General features: G+C 42.2%; 1 protein-coding gene across 1 annotated transcript; it reads left to right on the forward strand.

Annotated features, from left to right (window-relative positions):
* Nucleotides 1-2,555: 2,555 nt before the first annotated feature.
* Nucleotides 2,556-21,652, forward strand: LOC308151380 (uncharacterized protein; the record flags this gene model as incomplete). The annotated part of the gene is given in 27 exon segments (XM_080524240.1): nt 2,556-2,634; nt 3,465-3,588; nt 6,307-6,700; nt 6,862-6,939; nt 7,035-7,130; nt 7,360-7,413; nt 10,318-10,371; nt 10,478-10,531; nt 10,627-10,680; nt 10,880-10,933; nt 11,031-11,084; nt 11,189-11,242; nt 11,701-11,754; nt 12,067-12,111; nt 12,207-12,260; nt 12,356-12,409; nt 12,492-12,545; nt 12,690-12,761; nt 12,852-12,887; nt 16,352-16,396; nt 16,498-16,530; nt 16,738-16,884; nt 17,563-17,739; nt 18,602-18,619; nt 18,621-18,711; nt 19,192-19,269; nt 21,417-21,652. Coding segments are annotated over 27 exon segments (2,343 nt in total).
* Between the last annotated feature and the right edge of the window lie 827 nt (nt 21,653-22,479).

The raw sequence follows: 22,479 nt of genomic DNA on the forward strand, positions 1-22,479 counted from the left end.
CGGGGTGAGATCTTGCGTGGAGCCCCAGATCGAGGGAGATTATCAGTGGTCTTGTATGTCTTCCATTTTCTAATAATTGCTCCCACAGTTGATTTCTTCACACCAAGCTGCTTACCTATTGCAGATTCAGTCTTCCCAGCCTGGTGCAGGTCTGCAATGTTGTTTCTGGTGTCCTTTGACAGCTCTTTGGTCTTGGCCATAGTGGAGTTTGGAGTGTGACTGTTTGAGGTTGTGGACAGGTGTCTTTATACTGATAACGAGTTCAAACAGGTGCCATTAATACAGGTAACACGTGGATGAGAGAGGAGCCTCTTAAAGAAGAAGTTACAGGTCTGTGAGAGCCAGAAATCTTGCTTGTTTGTAGGTGACCAAATACTTATTTTACAGAGGAATTTACCAATTAATTCATTAAAAATCAGACAATGTGATTTCCTGGATTCCCCCCATTCTGTCTCTCATAGTTGAAGTGTACCTATGATGAAAATTACAGGCCTCTCATCTTTTTAAATGGGAGAACCTGCACAATTGGTGGCTGACTAAATACTTTTTTGCCCCACTGTATACATTAAAATTAAAAATGAATGGTTGCAACTCGATTAGCTTCTCTCTATCGTTTTAAAATTCTAATAGCAATATATTGAAGCAATCTCAAATGCAATGTAGTTCAACACAGCCCCGTAGCCTCATGCACAAATCCAGGGCAGTGTTAATGATATTCAGCGCCTCTAATTCTCAGTGAGCGGAATGTTTGCAGAACACATCTCGTGCGTATCTGCGACATACTGCATCTTTCTCTCAGTGAGAATCAAGACAGCGACTTATTGTCCTTGGAAAACGGTCACTTATTCTAAATAGCAGAATGATTCATTGTTCTAAGTCTATATCAACATAGGCTTAACTTTAAAAAAAAATATATAATATGTGAACTGTGAATTTTTTTTGCAAACAATCGAGAAAATCAAAAAGAAAATAAATAAGAAGAATTGAATTGATGATCAAGCTTGGCGCAAATACATTTCTGCAACAATTAAGTCTGCCACAATATTACCGGTATCTTTATTTTTCTAACAATTGTGTTCATTAATTTAGGATCTCTGCTCATTTGGACCTGACATTTATAGAAAATCCTTTGCAGTGAAATGTTTTACTGGAAATAACGGGCCTATGGGAGAAGGCAGATCCCCTGGGGACCGAAGGGGGAGTGGAGCGCAAGGGTCACTTTCTCCTGAGGCCCGGGCTATTTGTCTGAATGGTTCTCCTGTTCAGTCCAAAGTGTGGCCTAGAGATGGCATTTTAAAATGTGCCATATCCTCACTGTGGGAACTGTAAAGGGACCGTCTGCAGTCAACCTCGGGGGCGTCTTTTTTTGGAATATGTAAGTGATTTTTAAGCTTTTCTACAAGATATTTAGATTTTTTTGTTTACGATTTGGTTAAATAATGAATATAGCTTTTTTGTATGGGGGAAGTTGATGATCAAATATGATAACATCATGGGTAATCTTAACCTCAGGTATAACCCCATGATGTATTGTGGACATAATAATAATATACCTTATTGTGGAAATATGATTAATGTCTAGTTGTTATTTGTATCTGTCAAATAAGAATAGCTCTGTCATAGGCTTATAATTTAGCTAAATTCTCAAAATGTATAGCTACGTTGAAACAGGTTTATAACGAAGTAAGCCTAACATATTATGTTTCCATATCTTGTTCAGTTCATTGTTGATAGATGTTTGTCATAAGAATACATCCTGATAATCATTTATATGATATGATTCAATGTTAGATTGGCACCCTTAGATTTCGCATTGAGTACAAGAAAGATGATATAAGAAATACTATTGAGCTTCTCATGGACATCATCCGATAATACCATGCTAAAGATATTAAATTAGGGTGAGGTTGGACTGATATTATAGAATTTGTTGCAAGGCTTCAGTCTTTTTATGTGTTTCTACAGGCTAAAATATACATTGTGGGTTTTTTGGTTATATCCTTGGTTTACACATCAACAATTCTCTCCGAATAAAAGTAGGGTGAATTTGGGTAATCTGGGATATAATGTGGGACACCTAAACTCCAGTCCATTTCAGTGACATCATTCCTAGCATGTGAACTATAAATGATGTGATTTCAGTCAGAACACATCCACGCTAAACCTATAGTAAAAGTCCTGGGGGGGGTATTCCATCAACGTCGCTAAAGGACAATCCAGGTTTATTTTGATACATTTAAATAAGCCTGGATTTTCCTTTAGTGACGTTGATAGAATACCCCCCTGTTGACTAGGCTTTGTTAGAACAGGAAATAAACACAGGTGTCCTACATTACCCAACGTTCCAGATTACCTGAATTCACCCTATTGCTTTTCTGTGATTCATCTTATTGATTTGATCGGTTGATTTATTGATTGAGTAACTATGGTTTCTTCTGTGTTTTATAATATGTGTAATTAGATTAAAATGTTTATCATATTTTGATATTTGAAATTGACAAAGTATTCATACATTTTGCAGGCACATATAATCCCTGACTATTGCCATTTTGAAAATGCCAGCCTTGAAAGAGATGATGTTTATCCCAGTACTTCTAGCCATTTTTGGATTCACCAAATGCCAGGAATTACCAAGTAAGTTTCCTACATGTACAAATGCTTTTCTATTTATATTCAGGGTCTAACAATAATGATAGTTGAGATGATGACGCACTCCGAGAAATCTGCTATTCTCAAGATTGTGTATATCTATAGCTGTATTGTGAGAATTGGAAGATGACAGACCGGAACATGATGATGAATATTAAATCTTTGCAAGGTACACATCAGTCAATGTTCTACCTCTACATGACCACCAGATGTCAACCCTGGCTTATAAAACAATCGCCCTCCCAGGATAGTTAAACACACCCATACCCTCGTGTTTATTATTATTTTATTTTTTTTCTAGATCAGCTTGTACTATACATTTCAAATCATGAAATGTTGATGTCTTGCAGTCAGTGATGTTGATACATAAATTCTTAAAGGAAAAAGGCACTGTCACTCAGATGTCACTTACCAATTTTACTTTTTCTGGATTAGTTAACCTCTTCCTTCAATCGTTATTGTTCATGATTATGAAACTGAAGTGGTTTAGTGGCAACTGTAAATGACATTTTGAATAAATAATTCCATGATGTTTCTGTGTTTGGCAGAGTTGTTATTGCCAAATGAAAAACAGGTTACACAACTGACAAGTTCACAAAACATGAGCAGAAAACCACATGAGCAGAAAGTGATGCTAGTATCATGAATAGAGGAAATAGAAACCAGAAGTTGGATAGTTCCTGAGCTGCTTATTGAGTGGACTTTTTCTAAGGGTGTATAATGTCTAGAATGCATGCATCAATATCCTTAACATTCATTGTCCAGCACTATCAACATCACATGACTGTGAAACTGAGCTGTCTTTTCGCCGTGAGGTTTTGATCTGCTGCAGGAGTTCCGTGTGTCTGAGTCCAGAGGGGTGAGGAGAGTGAATGGGTCGGAACCTGACGCAGTGGCCTACAGAGTCAACCCCTCCATCCACCTGCGGAAGGCCATGAGGTACTGCAGGCATAGTAGAACTGCATATTCATGATCTCAAAGTCATGTGGGAGGGGCTTAGACAGTTAGGGGGAGTGGCTTACGTCAATGTGGGAGGGGCTTAGACAGTTAGGGGGAGTGGCTTACAGTCATGTGAAAAAGATAGAAACCTTTGTCTTTTTCTACATATTTAAACATATGGACATTTGATCTTCATTTTAACAATAATGAGAGATGGAGATGATAATAATAACTAAACAAATAAAACCGAAAAAGTCAACTTTTAAAATGATGTAAAATGTAATTGATATGAATGCAATTTTCTTGCGAGAAAGTTAGGACACACTTATTACTACTTAAAATGCCTAAAATTAGAACATAAGGTGCATATGATTAGAACATTGTTAGAGAGGATTTTGGAAGAGCCTCAGTCATTTTAGTTTGGTTTGCTCTTGATTATTTCAACGAGTGGTGTCACTAGGGTGAGATCAAAGGAGCTCTCTGAGGCCTTCAGAAAGAAAGGTTGTAGATCCAGATGAGTCTGGGAAGGAATTTAAAAAGATCTCCAAACAATTAGAAATCAGCCATTCCACTGTCCGGAAAATAACAACTGCCAACATGGCCAGGTCAGGCTGTCCTAGCAAGTTCAGCCCAAGAGCAGACCGCAAGATGCTTAACAAAGTCTCCAACAACCCTAAAATGTCAGCATGGGACCTATAGGTAGCTCTTGCCACAGGTCATGTTAAAGTACATGCATCTACCATCAGAAAGAGACTGCACAAGTTTGATTCTCATGGGAGCTGTGCAAGGAGGAAACCCTTGCTGTAAAAAAGAAAAAACACATCAGGGCAAGACATTTGAAGTTTGCCAGAGAACACCTAGATAAACACCAGGACTTCTGGAACAATGTGCTTTGGACAGATGCATCCAAAGTTGAATTATTTGGGCACAGTAACAGAAGACATCAGCAAACCAAAGACAGCATTTCAGCACAAGAACCTCATACCAACTGTGAAACATGGGGGTAGAAATGTCATGGTTTGGGACTGGGCCAGCTCACCATCATAGAATCCACTATGAATTATTTATTGTATCAGAGGGTGCTTGAGGAAAATGTGAGACCATGTGTCCAACAATTTAAGCTTAAGCGGATGTGGACCATGCAACATGACAATGACCCAAAACATTCCAGTAAATCGACCATGGAATGGCTCAAAAGAAATAAATGGAGAGTTCTGGAATGGCCAAAGTTAAAGCCCAGATCTTAATCCTTTTGAGATGATGTGGGGGGATTTGAAATGGGCTGTGCATGCAAGACACCCCTCAAACATCACACAGCTGAAAGAATTCTGCATGGAGGAATGGGGAAAACTTTCTTCCAGTCGATGTCAGCGATTGGTAGACAGTTATAGGAAATTGTCCTAACTTTTTCCTCAGTACGAATTGGCATCTTTGTTCATTTGTCGTTAGATAAATGATAACAAAGTTACATTTCCATTGTTTTTGGTTCAATTACATCACATTTATCTAGAGATATTGATATGTTCATATTTCTTTAAAAAAAAATCTTCTACAATCTCTGTACTGTAGGCCTGATCTATCTCCATCAATATGTGGTAAAACACTGACTCATCATGTGTCGTTCCTCACCGACCGTGAAAAAACATGTTTATGTTAAGAGTTTCCTAGCATGTGAACTATAAACATGATCTAGTGCCACACACCCCAACTTGGAGATCTATAGCAGTGTGTATTATATGGCTCAATGTTTCTTATTTACTTCTTTGGCAATGGGTTTGCAATCGCTTTTGAAGTCAATATAATTATGTTCACTTAACATCCAAAGCCTCATCACTTAATATTTAAATGGATAGAAAACCGCAGCATGTCTTTCATCCATCACAATAGATTGATAGGTACTTAGACTTATTTGTTGAATAACCTAATGTATGTGTACAGTATGTGGATGGTAAAATAGATGCATGAGTAGTTATAGCATCCAGTATGGAAATAATCACACAATTGGATAAGAGGATCACTTCACCACACTGTTCCCCCCAACATTCTCATTCACACTTTGTTGGCACATACACAAGTTCATTTGTTTTTTTATGTGGCATTTATTGTTGCCTGGGAGGGACAGAGCAGCAGTGGCCATTCTGTTTGGTCTATTTGATCCATTTGGTCTTTCCCCTCTCAATTGTGGCCAGCAAAGCTGTCCTCAATCAACCCTGTTGAACTTCATTGAATCTCACTGAGTGACAAATAGACACAGTTTATATTTAATGGGGAAAGGGCCTTCCTGTAAATCAAATATAAATAATGGAAACAAAGAATGATCAGCAATGTCAAAGTAAAGCTTCAAAACGAAAACAGGAAGGATTTGCTTTGACCGAAAACCACCAAGGGAGAAAATGGCTAAAAGAAGGCTGTGCACCAAACACGTGTTATTTCAATAATTAAGTTGAGTGAGCTTCAGTTTCCAACGAGGGTGACGCAAAACAACTCTGGTTTTCATTCACAGAGAGCAGTAGGAAATGTTATGACACTTCACGATTGCGTAGCATCGTAATTGCATTAAGACTGTTTCTTTTATTCTGCAAAGTTTAAATTATTTGATCCTGTTGTTTCTTAGCACTACAAAAAGCCTGTGCTTGTTCTACATGAAGAAATTATCACTCAATTTGAACTATTCAGTACCTCCTAAACCCCTTAATCCCCATAATTTCTTTGCCACAGCGATGTGTACCCAGGCGGCCTGCCCTCCGACTACTCCATCATTGCCACATTTAAGGTGACTAAGGACACAGCCAAGAGGTCTTGGAACCTGTGGCAGGTCAGCGATCCAGAGGGACGGGAACAAGTGGGCCTTCGTTTCCAGGGCAACACACACTCTCTGGACTTCTTCTACACAAGTCCCCGTGGCACACAGATGCTGCGTACCTTCCAGAGCGTGGCGAAGCTCTTCGACGGAGAGTGGCACAAGCTGGCACTGAGTGTCAAGGGCAGCCAGGTGAAGCTTCTGATTGACTGCGAGGAGGTCAGCGTGGAGCCCATCGATGACCCCAGACCAGTCATCCGCCAAGGGTACACCTCCATCGTGAAGAGGGCTGTGGGCGACCGATCTGTCTCCGTAAGTCCATACTGTAGGTAGTAGAGCAGTGCTAGTCATGCCCTATCCCACTGTTCTACTTTGTACGTTATACTAAGGAATTATCGTGACTACAACAGCAACATTCATTCATCATAAATACTTAATGTTGATACATGCTGTGATGGCCTGTGCCCTTGCAGGTGGACTTGCAGCAGATGGATGTGTCTTGTGACCCAGAGCAGGCGTACTCAGAGGGCTGCTGTGAGCTCTCAAGTGTGGTGAGCAGACTGCCATTGTCAGAGGTTCCTGTACTGTGTCTCAGTGTGAAATGTCATGTATTTAAAGCGTGTTCTCTAATTCCCTCCCACTGCAGTGTGGAGGGTATGCTGAGATCGGCCTAACAGCAGGCAGGGCCACCTGTAAGTGTGTGAATGGACAGCCTGGCATTCAGGGATCCCCAGGACCAAAGGTGACCCCATGAACACATACAGTACTGTACCAGTGTTTAGAGTCATGAGCTTTTTTTATCATGAGCCACCTTTACACACACACACACACGCACACACACACACACACACACACACACACACACACACACACACACACACACACACACCCGCACACACACACACACACACACACACACACACACACACACACACAATGTGTTAACCCAGGGCTCATGTCTCCATCTGCAGGGTCACAGAGGTCTCCCAGGCAAGACAGGAGACGCAGGAAAGCTGGGGAACTGGGTAAGGACATTACACTCCAAATCTCACTGCAGTGTTGTGTTTAATGAGGGTAAACGTTTCTTTGGGGTGGTATCTGACATCCTGGAATATTTGGCAATGACTTGTCTTTGTTGATACGAGACAGAAGGTACATACATGTTGGGCTGTAGCCACTGGATTGACGGCAGAGGCACATTGTAAAAAAACGAGCTAACTAAAGTGAATGAAATTGGAATCCGTGCCTGCCTGCGAGACAGCAGTGAAGTTGTGGAAAGTGGTAATGGAAGCATGAGCGAGAGCCGGCATGATGGAAACAGGGCTGAAAGCAGGACCGCCTAGCGATGATAAACACAGGGGCCTTGCTGATGTTTTGAACGCTGAGGGCCATATGTATCACTGTTGGAGCCAGGAAGGACTGATCTGAGATAGAAGTGCTAGTATAGATGTCTTTAGACTGCTGAAAGATACATTTGAAATGTGTCTATACTGGGTACACACACAGGAGTCAAAGCAGACAGTTTTAATTGGCCAAAGATTAATGACCTCAGCTACCGTACTTAGTTATATAGTCCTATAAGTCCTAAATCCTCTACAGGAAGACTAGAGCTCCATCATTGTGAGAAGACTGGAGAGAGCTGAGAACAGTTTAGAATTAGAACCTCATTAAAATGAGGTTTAGTCTGAGAGCCATCAGCACAGAGAGCGATGTTTAATTAAAGGACATAACATACTGCATAAGGATCCAATTACATGTATACATTTGACTATGTGAACATAACCATGTTTGTATGCTTCAGGCAGTGGTAGACATTATTATTTCCATTTGTGAGTTGTGACTAATTTACCTCTTTGATGTAGTTCCAGTTCTCAGTGGTATGTTGGAGGAAAGCGTAATGTCTTTTAAACATAACCCAGAGAACAGCGAGCATGTGCCCAATAGTATGCTGCTGAAGTAGGTCTTAAAAGACAGATGATTGTCTTGTACATGAGAAATGAATTGTTAGCTTGGCATGTAACATGGCTTTTTGGCTGGAGTCCCTGGATGAGAATGGCACAACCTGCCCCCATCACACACACACGCACGCACTCACGCACGCACGCTCGCACGCACGCACGCACGGACGGACGCACGCACGCACGGATGCACGCACGGACGGACGCACGCTCACACACGCGCACACACTCACGCACGCACGCACGGACCCACGCACACACACACACACACACACACACCTACCTTCAATTTATTGTCATACATCAGGTCACACAGGTTAGGGGGAATGCACTGTTGCTAGAGCCCGGTTGAGGGGCGAACATCTGTCTTGTGTGACTCAGTGGAGACCTGACCCCCTGCCAGTTTGCGAATCACAGAGCACAACCATGTTTACTGCCACCACCACTGGCGTCTAAGGAGGGCTCCAATATAGGAACTGTCCATCTGCGGCCAGTGGGTGGTCCTTCCCTGCCTGCCACACACTGATCGCCTTAAAAACGCTGCTAAGTTCACGGTCATGCCTCTAGATAAACCGTCATCTGAGAGGTTAGCCTCCTACAAGCTGACTGTGCATAGAGCGGTCTGTGGTGAGACGGTTAAATAAACTGGTACCATGGAGCGCTGTTGGCCTTGTTCAAAGGTGTTGGTTGACTTAATAGAATAATGTCAGTTCAATGGCGAATACATTGTTCTGCATTAGTAAAGAAGTGGGCATCTGTGTAAGTAGAGAAGTTCTCCCATTTACCCCAAAAACAACCTCTCCAAGGCTCATAAATACACTGTTTACACTGTTTCGGCCCATGAATACGCTGTTTCGCCCAGTAATATTACTAAGATTATAGGTCTCTTTATACCTAATTAGGGTTACCATTTATGACTAGCATAGGATTCCATAATAGCCCAAATTCAGATTTTATGCTTTTGTAAAACAACAATATGGAAATATTATGATTGGTGTGATAACATCAAATGATTTGACTGTTAAAGGCCACAATTAAATACTATAGGCCTACCCATATATTTCCAACCGAGTTAATAATTGAGTACGGTAATCTCAAAGTCCTGGATACACATTTTCCTTTGTCCAATCCATAACTCCTAGGTTTCATTTTTGTCAGCAAGGTTAGGTATCTATTGATGTTCTGTATTCCCTCTTCTTCATAATAGTATCTAGTTGTAATAGCATACCTTTTCTTTATGTTCACAGTCATTATTATTGTGATGCCTTGCTTGTAGAAGCTAAACAGATACAGAGTTCATGAACAAATGGATTACTGATGTTTGTTACAATAGATGTGAGAAATGCTCACAGACACTGGCGGACTCAGAGGGGGGGCAGGGGGGGCGACCGCCCCTCCTGGTGCCCCCACGGTTGAAAAACGTCTCTCTAAAGTGCCCTTTTGAGTGGCAAAAATGCCCTTTTGAGTGGCGAAAATGAGAGGACGTGCCCTATTGGTGCCCCTCCAATGGTCTAAACTTGACCATGTTCCCCCACAGTTGAAAAACGTTGCACTAAAGTGCCCTTTTGAGTGGCAAAATTAGAGGATGTGCCCTATTGGCTGCCCTTCCAATGGTCTAAACTTGACCATGTGCACCATGTTGTGCAGTAGGTGCCCTTTTTTTCTTTTCGCCCCTGCCCTTCAAACAGCCTGAGTCCGCCACTGCTCACAGACCTCTTATAACTAGGCTGAATCTCAATAGTTGTGTCCTTTCCCTGACTCTTTCCCTCCATCTGCACTGACCTTAAAGAACCGGACAGGTGAAAGCTCATTTCTGGTTAGCATCTGGCATATTTATATCACCTGTCCTGTGCTGTCAGATCAGTGCAGATACATCACAAGATTAGAGAAGAAGCAGTATTAGACTATTGAGAACGCATCCCGAGTTTCTTATGGTGTGTAACTAATTCAAACTGTTTCCTTCTGCTGCAGGGTGGCATGGGACACACAGGTTACTATGGCCACATTGGTGAGACAGGCCATAAGGTAAGACTCTGCTCTTCCAGCTACCTCTGCTGTTCTAGTTCCAGAGTGTTTGGTTTGTGTTTGTGCAGAACTCATTAAAAAACTGTTCACACCATGTGTTCCTCAGGGCGAAGGAGGAGAGAAAGGAGAGCAAGGGATGAGAGGACTTCACGGCCAAGTGGTAATCCATCAAACACAGATCGTACTCTTTTTATACCTTCATCTGTGGTATCGCCTTGCAGGTCAGTGTTCATTTGATGGGCTTCTGTGTTTCAGGGTGACAGAGGTCCTAAAGGTCTGAAAGGATTAAGCGGGGCTGCAGGCTTCAAGGTACGTGTAGTGTCCTGTGATGGTCATGGTAATTAGACACACATCCTCAAATGATAGGATTTCACTAGAACGGTCGATATAATTGCAGCATATGCAGCCAATTTAACAATGTTGCTTACTTATGTTCAGTGCTGTTTTGCTGCACTGTTTGATTGATGTTCAAGAGCATTTGATATGAATATCATGACCACGATTACAGGGAACCTGGGGGTCCCCTGGAGGCTTGGGGGAGACCGGAGAGCCAGGAGAAGTGGTAAATTGATCTTAAACACAGTTCAGTGATTAATCCCTAGTGTGATTGGTGTGATTGATGATGTAACCCATGGCTAATGTATCTCATCTCCCTGAAGGGTCCTGAAGGTGAAACTGGATATGAAGGAATTCCAGGGTACCAGGGAGTAAAGGTAGTGATATTTTTATTCCTTATTCTTAATTCTCCATGTTAAAATTCCAATGGATTATGTGATGGTCGTATCTCATCATACTGTATGTGTATTCTTGTTTGTAGGGAGAAGAGGGGGCGTCTGGAGCAGGCGGGGCGGCTGGGCCTCAAGGAAAGCAGGTACACGACATTAAGATGTCCATACGTGTTCAGAGGAAACTCCATCTGCTATCACCAAGAATTCAAATCTCATTGGCTACTCTTAAATTCAGTGTCTGCCACCTCCCGAACCCCTCATGCGTGCATACAGAATGAATGAATCATTTTTTATGTGGTGCAGCCCACAGTGGAAGAGAGCTTTTTGGCACACACTGTGCTCTTCACTAAACCACATTCGTATCTGTGGCTTTGGGATGAGTTTTGAAGGGGAAGGTTCACACCATAGCAACACAACATGATGAAAACTTGTAGTGATCTGGAGACAAGGCAGTTTGCAGGTCAGCTGAGCTGAAAAGGCCTATTCTTGCTTTAATGGCTTTATTGTAAGTGATTATTCAACTGTAAAATCGTTGTACAGCCTACTGCATGTCTAGTATTTTCGAAAAAAGTGTCTCACGATGATTTCTGTGTTTTGACAGGGTGTTGTGGGTGATCCTGGAGAGACAGGAGAGGCTGGACTGAAGGGAACGCCTGTATGTATGGCACATCATCACTCATCACACTTTTCTAGATATACACATATTTCCTTCCTAAGTTTTACAGTATATTATTTGCCCACAGCATACACATACTATACAGAATGCTCGAAAAGCTATACAAATGAGATTGGAATGCATTTACTGTGCATACTGTACTGTGTATTTATTACTTTATCAAAGGTAACTGCTGTACTGTATTTCAGTGATATGACCCAAGTCGCCTGCAAGAAAACTAAAACAAGAACATGTCAAATCTGTGACATGAAGGCTTTAATTATGAATAATCGTTTTTTTTTTAACACCCAGGGTTTCCAAGGAGGAACAGGGAGACTTGGCACCGTCGGACTAAAGGTGATTTTTTTTTCTGGATAAATAAAAGTTGTTCAATAAAGTGTCAGAAATGAGTAAGCATGTGCTAACGTTTAGTAATGATGACATGTCCACAGGGCATTGTTGGAGATCCTGGTTTGCCAGGGAGAGACGGGGATCCCGGAATTGAGGTAAATTCACGTTAACTCAGATCCAGTAAGTTGTTGTTTAGGGCTGTGACCTCGAGGGACTGGATCTGATATGTGGCGTCATCCTTCCCATACAGGCTTATCAAGGAGTCCAGGGCCCAGACGGCAGAGGTGGACAGCTTGGAACCATGGTAACATAGTCATCTGGAAAATAATTTTCTGTCAGTCAGATCTAATGTTAATGTTAACCGTGTATGGTTTTACACTCAACAGGGAGAGAAAGGAGCCCTGGGGCGAGCAGGCGAAATGGGTCCTCAAGGCCGAACTGTGAGTATTCTCTCACATCTTCATATCGCACTGTTAAATTCACCCTTGTCGTAGCATTGCCTATGTACAGTCATTTTGCAATCAGACAGGATAATTGGTGTCCAGAACATTTCAGATGGGTTTAAGAAATGTTACTCTCTCCAGGGCCCAAGAGGTTATAAGGGTTCCGCAGCAAAGCCTGGAAGACCGGGATTTATTGGGCCCCCGGGACCTACCGTGAGTGTTCCGGATGAATCTTCGTAAACTCTTTGAAAAGTTGAAAAGTTAATTCTCTCCAAAATACTCAAAAATTTCATATTTCCACAGGGACACGTGGGACAAGCTGGCAGACCAGGCCCTAAGGTAATGAACTCTATTCAGTTATTTAGTCTAGAATAGCAAAATGAGTAATTCTATACTGACAACTGGGTCTCAAAGGATGTTCAGAACATTACCAGTAAAGTGCAGTTTATATGCTGGTAAAGTGATTGCATCATAATATACAGTATATACATAATACCATGCAACAAAGCTGTCTGGGGACAAGCATAGCAAGTTTGTATTGGAAGCTCCATAGAAGACTATTTTTTAAAATGTTATCTTTTTGGGGGGGGGGGGGGTACTGGTACCTCACGTGATGAGTCGCTAATATAGCTGAAAATCATTTTAGAAAATTTATCTTCTAACCTGAGCAGTTCATTTACTTAATTTCTGGGATGATAATTAACATTAGTAAATGTTATTACAGTGGGATCTAGTTTTACAGCCAAACATCTGCATCATCACGTCGGTGTTACAGCACTGCGCGGTCGTCTGGGTGTCTCCAGTGACGGTCCACTTTACCAGCATTACCCACTTACTTACACTTCTCAAGTGGTCGCATGACACAACAGTGTCATCACATTGTTATGATCTCAAAGCTACCAATACCATTGTTATATCCACGGGGACAACGGGGTGTTCTAGAAGACCAAGTCCTCTACAAGGTCCTGCATGGAGTGTCCTGCATAAGAACAAGGCTTCTCAAAATGAACCTATATGGGCTTCTGAAGTTCAAAATGACATTCAACTGGCCCATACAGTATGAACGTGAGGCTACTGTTAACTGTATGCATGATGCAGCCACGGTAAGGACTTGCAATACTAGACATGGTACAGATTTGCATGAATGAATGAATGAATGAATGGTCTTTATTGTCATTGATATAGTACAGGTACCAAACAACGAAATTTGGGAGGGGTGGCTCCCCTGGTGTTAGGAAAAAAAAAAAAAAAAAACAAGAAGGGAAAGGAGCTGGTTTACATAAATAAAGGCTATGTACACTATCCACTATACTATACTGTACACATAAAACACTGTGCTGTACTCTATGCTATGCTAAAGTGGCATATGGGCTTATGAAGTTCAAAATGCCATTCAACTGGCCCATACAGTATGAACGTGAGGCTACTGTTAACTGTATGCATGATGCAGCCATGGTAAGGACTTGCAATACTAGACATGGTACAGATTTGCATGCACACGAGATATACTACTGTTTCCATTCATTGCATTTTTGGTTGGTTTATGTAGCAGTCATGATGTTCAGGTTACTGCGTCAGCATGGACCTGGGTTTCAGCAACAGAATCCGAGAGTGAGGGTCGGAGTCTGGCAATGTTCCTTAGGTGGAAGACGGCGGATTTGGTGATGAACTTGATGTGAGATTGGAAGGAGAGGATGACACCCAGGTTGCGGACTTTGGGAGACGGGGAGATGGGGCAGCCGTCAACCTTGGCGACTTCATCCTCGACCAAATCCGCCTTCTTTCACCTAAGGAACATTGCCAGACTCCGACCGTCACTCTCGGACTCTGTCGCTGAAACCCTGGTCCACCGCTTTTGTCGCCTCCCGCCTGGACTACTGCAGTGGTGTCCTGTTTGGGGTACCCAACAAAACTCTGGACAGGCTCCAGTATGTCCAAAACACTGCTGCCAGGGTTCTCACACACACCAAGCCGTGACAACACATCACCCCCACCCTCATCCACCTCCACTGGCTTCCGGTCAAGTCCCGCATTTCTTACAAAATCCTCCTCCTCACCTACAAGTCCCTCCATGCCCGCGCCCCCCAGTACTTATCTTACCCTCCTCCGCCCACGTGCCCCTCCCCGGAACCTGCGGTCCTCAGACTCGGGTCTGCTTGCTATCCCCCACACCAACCTGCAAACCTTCGGGGACAGAGCATTCAGTGTGGCACAGCCCCCACCCTCTAGAACTTTCTCCCTGCGGTGATCCGCAACATCCCAACCCTGGACGCCTCTAAAACGGCCCTCAAGTCCCACCTGAAAAGCGCTATATAAATGTACGTTATTATTATTATTTTTTATTTTTATTATTATTAAAGCCTTGTAGCTCACTACATCAGTCATCTGTCACTGAACCCCGCGTCCATCCCTATGGAGGAGGTGGAACAAAAAGGTGCAAAATTCACATAGTCCTCTTAACTGGCTCTCCTCGTTGATTCTCAGGGCAGCACTGACTTTGAAAACACCTGCTCTCTCGCTGTCTTCTTCCTGTCCATCTGTACCTGAGGTCAACATGGGTGCTAAACTGCCCCAGAGGACCTGTTCTCGTCCTGGTGTTTATAGTAGGCCTTCTTACAGAAGTGTTTATAGTAGGCCCGGGTAGACTACACTCAATTTATAGTACAGTAGGTATCAGAGACCATGGAGGTAAAGGTTTGTGTGGCGTTGATATGATATTCACTCATGCAAAGAAGATTGATAAGAACCCCAGATGCAGCGAACTTCTGATACAAACATCTGACTTGTTTTTTAAAGTTTGATCCTGTCTGGTCTGAGACACACCCCATTTCTTAAAGCACACTCCTTTTTGGCCACATTTCTAGTTGGCTCATAGTGGCGTCAGACTACAAAAGTGTGTGTGAGTTAAACCTTCTCTGTTCTCTTTCCAATGTTGTCCAGCTATCCAGACCAAAATAAACCTACGTTTTTCATGCTGACTGTAAAAACCTTAAAACGGAAAAATGAATAAAAGAATGCATCAATGATGTTATTTAGAATAGATCACTAAATCAATATGTTTGAAATGCTATTGGTTACATGAGAAAAATGTAGTGTATTAAATGCATTTGCTTCTTTTACACATAGGCCTTAATCTATTTGTTTTCGCAAAACTGCCAAGCAGTCCTAATTCCCTATAGACTACTACCGTACTCACACAATCTCAGTAATGCTTAATTAGCTTTTTATTGAAGTATCTCTCTGTAAGATTAATGGAATTACTGTCAATGAGCTGTAAATAACTTTGCAGTTAACCTAATTGTTTGCAAGACTGGAGTCTAAAGCTGCAACATTTGCAGGAAAAGTGCTATACAAATAAAAGTTATTCTAATAAGAATAATAAGTATTATTATTATTATTAATAATAATAAAGACAGATATAGATATGCCTACTGTGGAAAATATAGAGGATGTTAGAACCTACATACTATGCACTGGTCCTCTACCAAATGTAGTGGTTGCTTGGTTATGAAGTTCCATAGATGTTCATTGGAGGTTTGCCATACATGAAAAGAAAGGCCAGGGGCTCTGGACACACTGAGTACACACATCCTGCTCCTGAACAAGCAGAGGGGGAAAGGGGAAAGCTTCATGGGCCATCAAAGAGTAGTGACGATTAATGGATGTGAGAGTCAAAGGCATAAGAACATAGGCTGTCTAGTGTTTCAATCCACGGAGACTCCGTGTTCAGATAGTCTGTGAAACATACACAACATGTTTGACCGTGACATTCTAATGATGGGATTTTCAATTGTATCTTACAGGGGGACACAGGTGGTCAGGGTGTCCAGGGTGACAAGGCTGAAAAGGTAATGAAATACTGTTATGAGTGAATTGAATCTATTTTAACTTGTATATAAAAAAAGTGTATCTGTTTCATACTCATCTGGGGTTTCCTTTCTTATCAAAGGGAGTAAACGGAGACAAGGGACCAAAAGGCCAGGTGAGATGTGCTTTTATTGTTTTGTGATGCCTTATTAATGTACAGTATACAGTACAATGGCAGAATACAATATGAGGTCCATAATGTGGCTGAAAAAGACATGCCAGTGAATGTTGTACTATTCTACACAGCCTATCAATATGTTTAGAATGTTTTGTGAAGTCCAATGCTGCTGTGTCTGTGGTGTCTGTGGTGTCTGTGGTGTAGGTTGGAGACAGGGGTGAGCGGGGTCCCCAGGGAGGTCAAGGGAAACGCGGCCCAGGGGGCGAGTCTGGTCGCTCGGGTCCAGTTGGAACCAAGGGTGTGCGGGGTGACGGGGGACCAGTAGGATTTCAGGGGCCGCCAGGGCCACCGGTAAGTATTGAGAGTGCCATGTTTAAGATTGAAAGGCCACTAGCTTTGTGTTGAGTGCTACACAAATGTTTGAAATCAAGTATTTATTGACTGTCTGGGTTAGATGTGGAAAAAGGACGGAGCCAGAATTACCTTTACTCGGCTGTGACTCACCTAGTAAAACACAAAGTCACACATGCAATGGCATGCACATGCAATGACTCACCAAAGAACCCTAGTCTGTGATAAGGCTGCTTTATGGCTGCTTTCTTATGTACAAACTGTGATATTATTGAAGAAAGAAAAGACACCATACTCAACCTGCATTTCAATATACTGAAAATCATCATCTGCGTTTTTAAGAGATAACCGTATACCTTAAATCATCCTAACAGGTATAAGAGTCATTATAGCGATTGGCATGTACAATGTGTGGTAACAATTGTGGTGTCAAGAATGCTTGTAAATGGTTTCTCATTAGTGTTGTTTTTTTGAGCCTCACAGCGAGGGTTTCATTTTGTATGGCTGTAAATCCATAATGAGCCTAACGAAATATTGTTGGCTGTGTTTGCCACCCATTTCCTTTCAGAGGGCCCGCCGCCGCCGGTTAGCCATGCCCTGTCCTGTAATATTCCATATTGCATGTCCCCCAGTTGGGTCACCTCCAGTGATGGATGTGGTTAATGATTTGTTCCACAGGGCCCGACCCTCCCCGCTCAACACGTGATCGAGGTCTGCAAGAAAGTGGTCCTGGAACAGATGTCCACCTTTGCCAACTCTGTGAAGAGGACATGCGCTGCCATGTGCCCACTCTACGGGGAAGTGCCCATGGGCGCCCCCGGTCCCTCAGGACAAAAGGGACCCCCGGGACCTCCTGTGAGTTCTATATTAAGGATTATTGTGATACAGTTATCTATGGGCGTGGAGAAACCAAGGTGAAGGCCCTGCCTGTCATGGAATATTTCCTGTGGTTTTTATGTCTCTGTATAAAACAACCAAACACAAACCCTGCTTGGATAAGGCAGATTACAAAAGTATTCCTTTAAGCCTCATTACACTTAAAGGCCTGAAGCTCTGGAACACTGTAGAAGTACATGCTCCATACGTTATTTGTTTCTGCATCTCTCAGGCCAAGTAGAATTCGTACATATTGCAAGCGCCTGGACTGAGGGAGCTGAAGTATTTGGCAGTATAGGTTGGAATGAAAACATTAGGACTTTCCACGTCCCTGTGAAGACAAATAAGAAGTCACAGACGAGGTACTTGCTCTGTGTTGAATGGTTCTTGGAGGGGATCACCCCCCGTCCCGGGAGTGGAAAGCCTTTTCCACATTTAATATGCAGGACAAACCCTCGGCAGGTTCCCCGTAACGTTCACCACAGAGCCTCTCAGGCTGATTAAAGTTCATGAAGCCACAAATGTGTATAAAAATACACCACTATATTTAATCATGGCTGTCAAGCACCATGTTGTGACTTTGAAAAACCAAACCATTTATTTTGGATGTAGCAGTACAATGTTTTGACACTGGAAAGTGCACAGTAAGATTATTGAAAATCATCTACAGTATGTGTTACCGAAGTCTGTGTTCATGCAAACAAATATTAAAAGCTTGCCAAAGGTGAGGAGGTTGGGCGTGGAGCAAGAACCGAACGTATTGCATTATGTCAGTTACAGCTGTATGCGATGTACGTGACAAATAACATTTGATTTGATTTGATTTGTGTTGTGATTTCAGGGAGACTCTGGTATTGCTGGTGTTGATGGAGAGATGGGGTGTTGATGGAGAGATGGGACAACCAGGATTCTACGGGGAGGCTGGAGACTTAGGCAAACAAGGAGTACCAGGTGAGAAATACATGAGCATTACTGCCAAGACAAATGTGTAGTGCGACAGTAATTTTTAAACAAAAAATATTTAATAAATATATTTAAAAAAAATAAAAATAAATCAATGTAGCAACATTTAGCTTGTGCTTGTGACTGCATTATCAAAGACAAACACTGTAACAAACAAATAGTTACTAATTAACACCTAGTCAACCAATGGCATTGGTCAGTATTCTCATGAATTCGAATGTATTATAGGGCTTAGCATGACGTCACGCTTATGGTACATGCCCCGGCCAAGCCAATGAAATCGAAGTATATTTACAAGCCATTTTATACATTTATTCAGCGATGATCTCAGTAACACACATGGTCGTTAATCAACTCGAACAGCGTGTTCTTGTGTACCAACTCATTTCCCCAGGCATACTATTTAGGGGGTGGCATGAGTTGTTGTATTGTTGTATCTTTTGTGAGAACATTGTGTCTGCTTCCCAGGTGGTCGAGGAGAACAGGGGGACAAGGGAGCGAAGGGCCACGGCCTACCTGGCTACATCGGAGACCAGGGAGCAAAGGGTAACGTCACCCTTCAGTTTGTATCGTTCAATGTCTCAACGACTAGGCACTTGTTTACAGCACATCAAAAGAGATCAAATGGTAGTCTTAACCCTGTACCCAATGATATTGTTATCATGATGCGATAGATAATGTTTTACACAGGATCAGCTTCGATAGCTGGAAGGGCAATTATAGTTATACATGATATATACAGTGGGGGAAATAAGAATTCAACACATCAAAAACATATTTCCATTGCAGCTATTCACATGACATTGAGACCAGCCATTGGTATTAACTCAATAAAACTACACAGCGAAAGAAATTGTAACATTCCAATCCATTAAAAAAAATGCTATGTGCAATAAAGTGGAATGACACAGGAAAAAAGTAGCGTAGAGTAGCAGAGTTCCAGAAAGATCTGGAAGCAGCGGGTACAGTTCAGTTGACTCCACCACCACGGTCTCCATTCACGATCACTCCGGAAGACTCTATTAGTGAAGAAAAGGCATGTTGAAGCTTGTTTGAAGTCTGCTACAGAACATTTGGAGAAACCTGTAGATTACTGGGAGAATGTAGTCTGGTCAGACGAGACAAAAATCGAACTTTTCACCAACAATACGACACACCATGTTTGGAAGAGAAATGGCTCTGCATATGTCCTAAAAATACCATACCTACAGTGACGTTCATAGGTGGAAGCATCATGGTATGGGGCTATTTCTCTTCACATGGTACTGGTGGAATCCAAGTTATCAAAGGGAAGATGAATGGAGCCATGTACCGGGAAATTATTGAGAATAATCTGTTGCCATCCACCAGGATGGTGAGGATAAGACACGAGTGGATCTTCCAGCAGGACAATGATCCAAAACATACTGCAAAGGAGACAAAGGTGTTAGTACTGGCCTAGTCAATCACCAGACTTAAATCCAAAATACATTTGTGGAAGGAACTGAAGATCAAGATTCAGCAGCAGACCGCCCACAATCTTCAAGATTTAAAGACTGTCTGTGTTGAAGAATGGGCCGAAATCCCACCTGATCACTGTGAGAGATTCGGGTTTTTTTGTACAGGAAGTGTCTTGAAGCTGTCATTGGAAACCAAGGCTTTTCCACCACGTCTTAAATACATGTCAGTTAGTGTGTTTGTTACGGCCTGGCTCTGGACCAGAACAAAAAGGGAGACACATGTATAATCAAAATAATCAAGAATTTAATAGGACTAAAGTATGCCAAACTGAACAATAATCCAATGGGGTATGAGAATCAGTAGTGTAAGTGAGTGAATGCAGTGGAAAGTATGGTGAGGAGGGTGTCGTACCGTGTAATACACCACAAAAGAATAATGGTGCTGGTGGAGAGAGAGAGAGAGAGAGAGAGAGAGAGAGAGAGAGAGAGAGAGAGAGAGAGAGAGAGAGAGAGAGAGAGAGAGAGAGAGAGAGAGAGAGAGAGAGAGAGAGAGAGAGAGAGAGAGAGAGAGAGAGAGAGAGAGAGAGAGAGAGAGAGAGAGAGAGAGAGAGAGAGAGAGAGAGAGAGAGAGAGAGAGAGAGAGAGAGAGAGAGAGAGAGAGAGAGAGAGAGGAGGAGCTTGTGAGCTGTAACCAGGACACCCAATCAGCTGTCCCGAGTCGTCCTGATTACCGGTAGGCTCCATCCCCGCCCACCGGGTAGCCTACCTGCTTGGTTAGGAAAGAAACAGGGCACAGAAAGGTTACCCAGACAGGGCCAGAGGGCCGTCACATGTTCAATACTTCAACAAATGTATGATATACTGTACACTTCCTGTGAATAGCTGCAATGGAAATATGTTGTATAAAAAGTGTCCATGTGTTGAATACTTGTTTCCCCCGCTGTATGCTAATGCATTAGAGAATATCTTTAATAGCTAGAGGGGTATGCTAAGCGATAGAGAATATCTTATTTATGCGATAGTTGACATTGGGAAGTGGTTTTCTAGGACACAGATTAATCCTACTCCTGGACTAGAAGGCACCTTTCATTGTAGATTCCCCATTAAACATCGACTTAAGTCCAGGACTAGGACGTCTGTGTCTGGGGAAACAAACCCTGGACTTCCCTACTGTATGAACATCTCAGAGCTGTAGTTACGTATACAATTATTCTGGAACCACTATTCACTGATTGCCTCTCCCTCATTGACCAGGTCAACGTGGAAGACCTGGCAGGGCCTTCAATGGCACACCAGGACAGCAGGGCGAGAGAGGCCATGCAGGCCGGCGTGGACTAATAGGTCACCCAGGACTGAGAGGAGTTCCAGGCATCTGTTTGACCTCTGGGTGTGCTCTGCTCAATGCCACAACCAACGGAACACCACCTCAGCAGCCATCCCAGATGAGAAGTTCCCAGTTGAGAAGTTCCCAGTTGAGAAGACGCCCTTAGAAGCAAAAAAGGAACCTTTTCACAAAGTCAGTAGTGCATTGTGGATGATGAATTGGTGAAGGGGCAGAGGAGATATATGTATACGTTAATTCTGGTCATTAAATGCTTCAGTGTAAATATGCCTCCAATCTCCACCCTGAAAGACTGAGATACAGTACACCCTTTTGACTGTCTCTGAAAATCTGCTCTAGGGACATTGGCCATAAAACAACACTTCATTTCCACGGTTCATTTGAAAAATACATTAATATGTAAAGAAAAAAAGAAGAAAAGAAAGAAAAGAAAATCATGATTGTTGTATGACATGTTTTATTTAAACTGATCTTATATGAATCCAAGTTGTCTTCAAATATTACTGTTCTTTATAATAAAAGTAAAAAACCGATCCCTTGTGTTACAATACTACACCAACTGTGCTTCAGCGCTTCTTTTTTTTTAATGAAGTTGTCTCAATATAACTGGTACTATATTGTTCACATTTGATAAATTCACCTCCTCAATTGACATAATTTAAATGTTACTGACCCCAACCTGGTTCAAACCAGCAAAAATACAAAGTGTAATGGAAATTACAGTTAATGCATGTTTACACTGTATATTGTAGTTTACGGCATTTTCCTTGTAGGAGACTTTATGATCCCTGTGCTCTTTATTTATATTCAGTAAGGAAATGATCTATCACTGCCTGTATATTTCATAACATGTTTCCTTCCATACTGTACCTTTAATTAGAAACACATTGCTATGAATTTCGGCTAACATGGAAATGAATGAAAACACTCAAACCTCCATAGGTTTACAATGTTCCTCATGTTTGAATATTATTG

Source organism: Nansenia antarctica (assembly GCF_963989245.1).
Source record: "Nansenia antarctica genome assembly, chromosome: 1".
NCBI classification, from domain to species: domain Eukaryota; kingdom Metazoa; phylum Chordata; class Actinopteri; order Argentiniformes; family Microstomatidae; genus Nansenia; species Nansenia antarctica.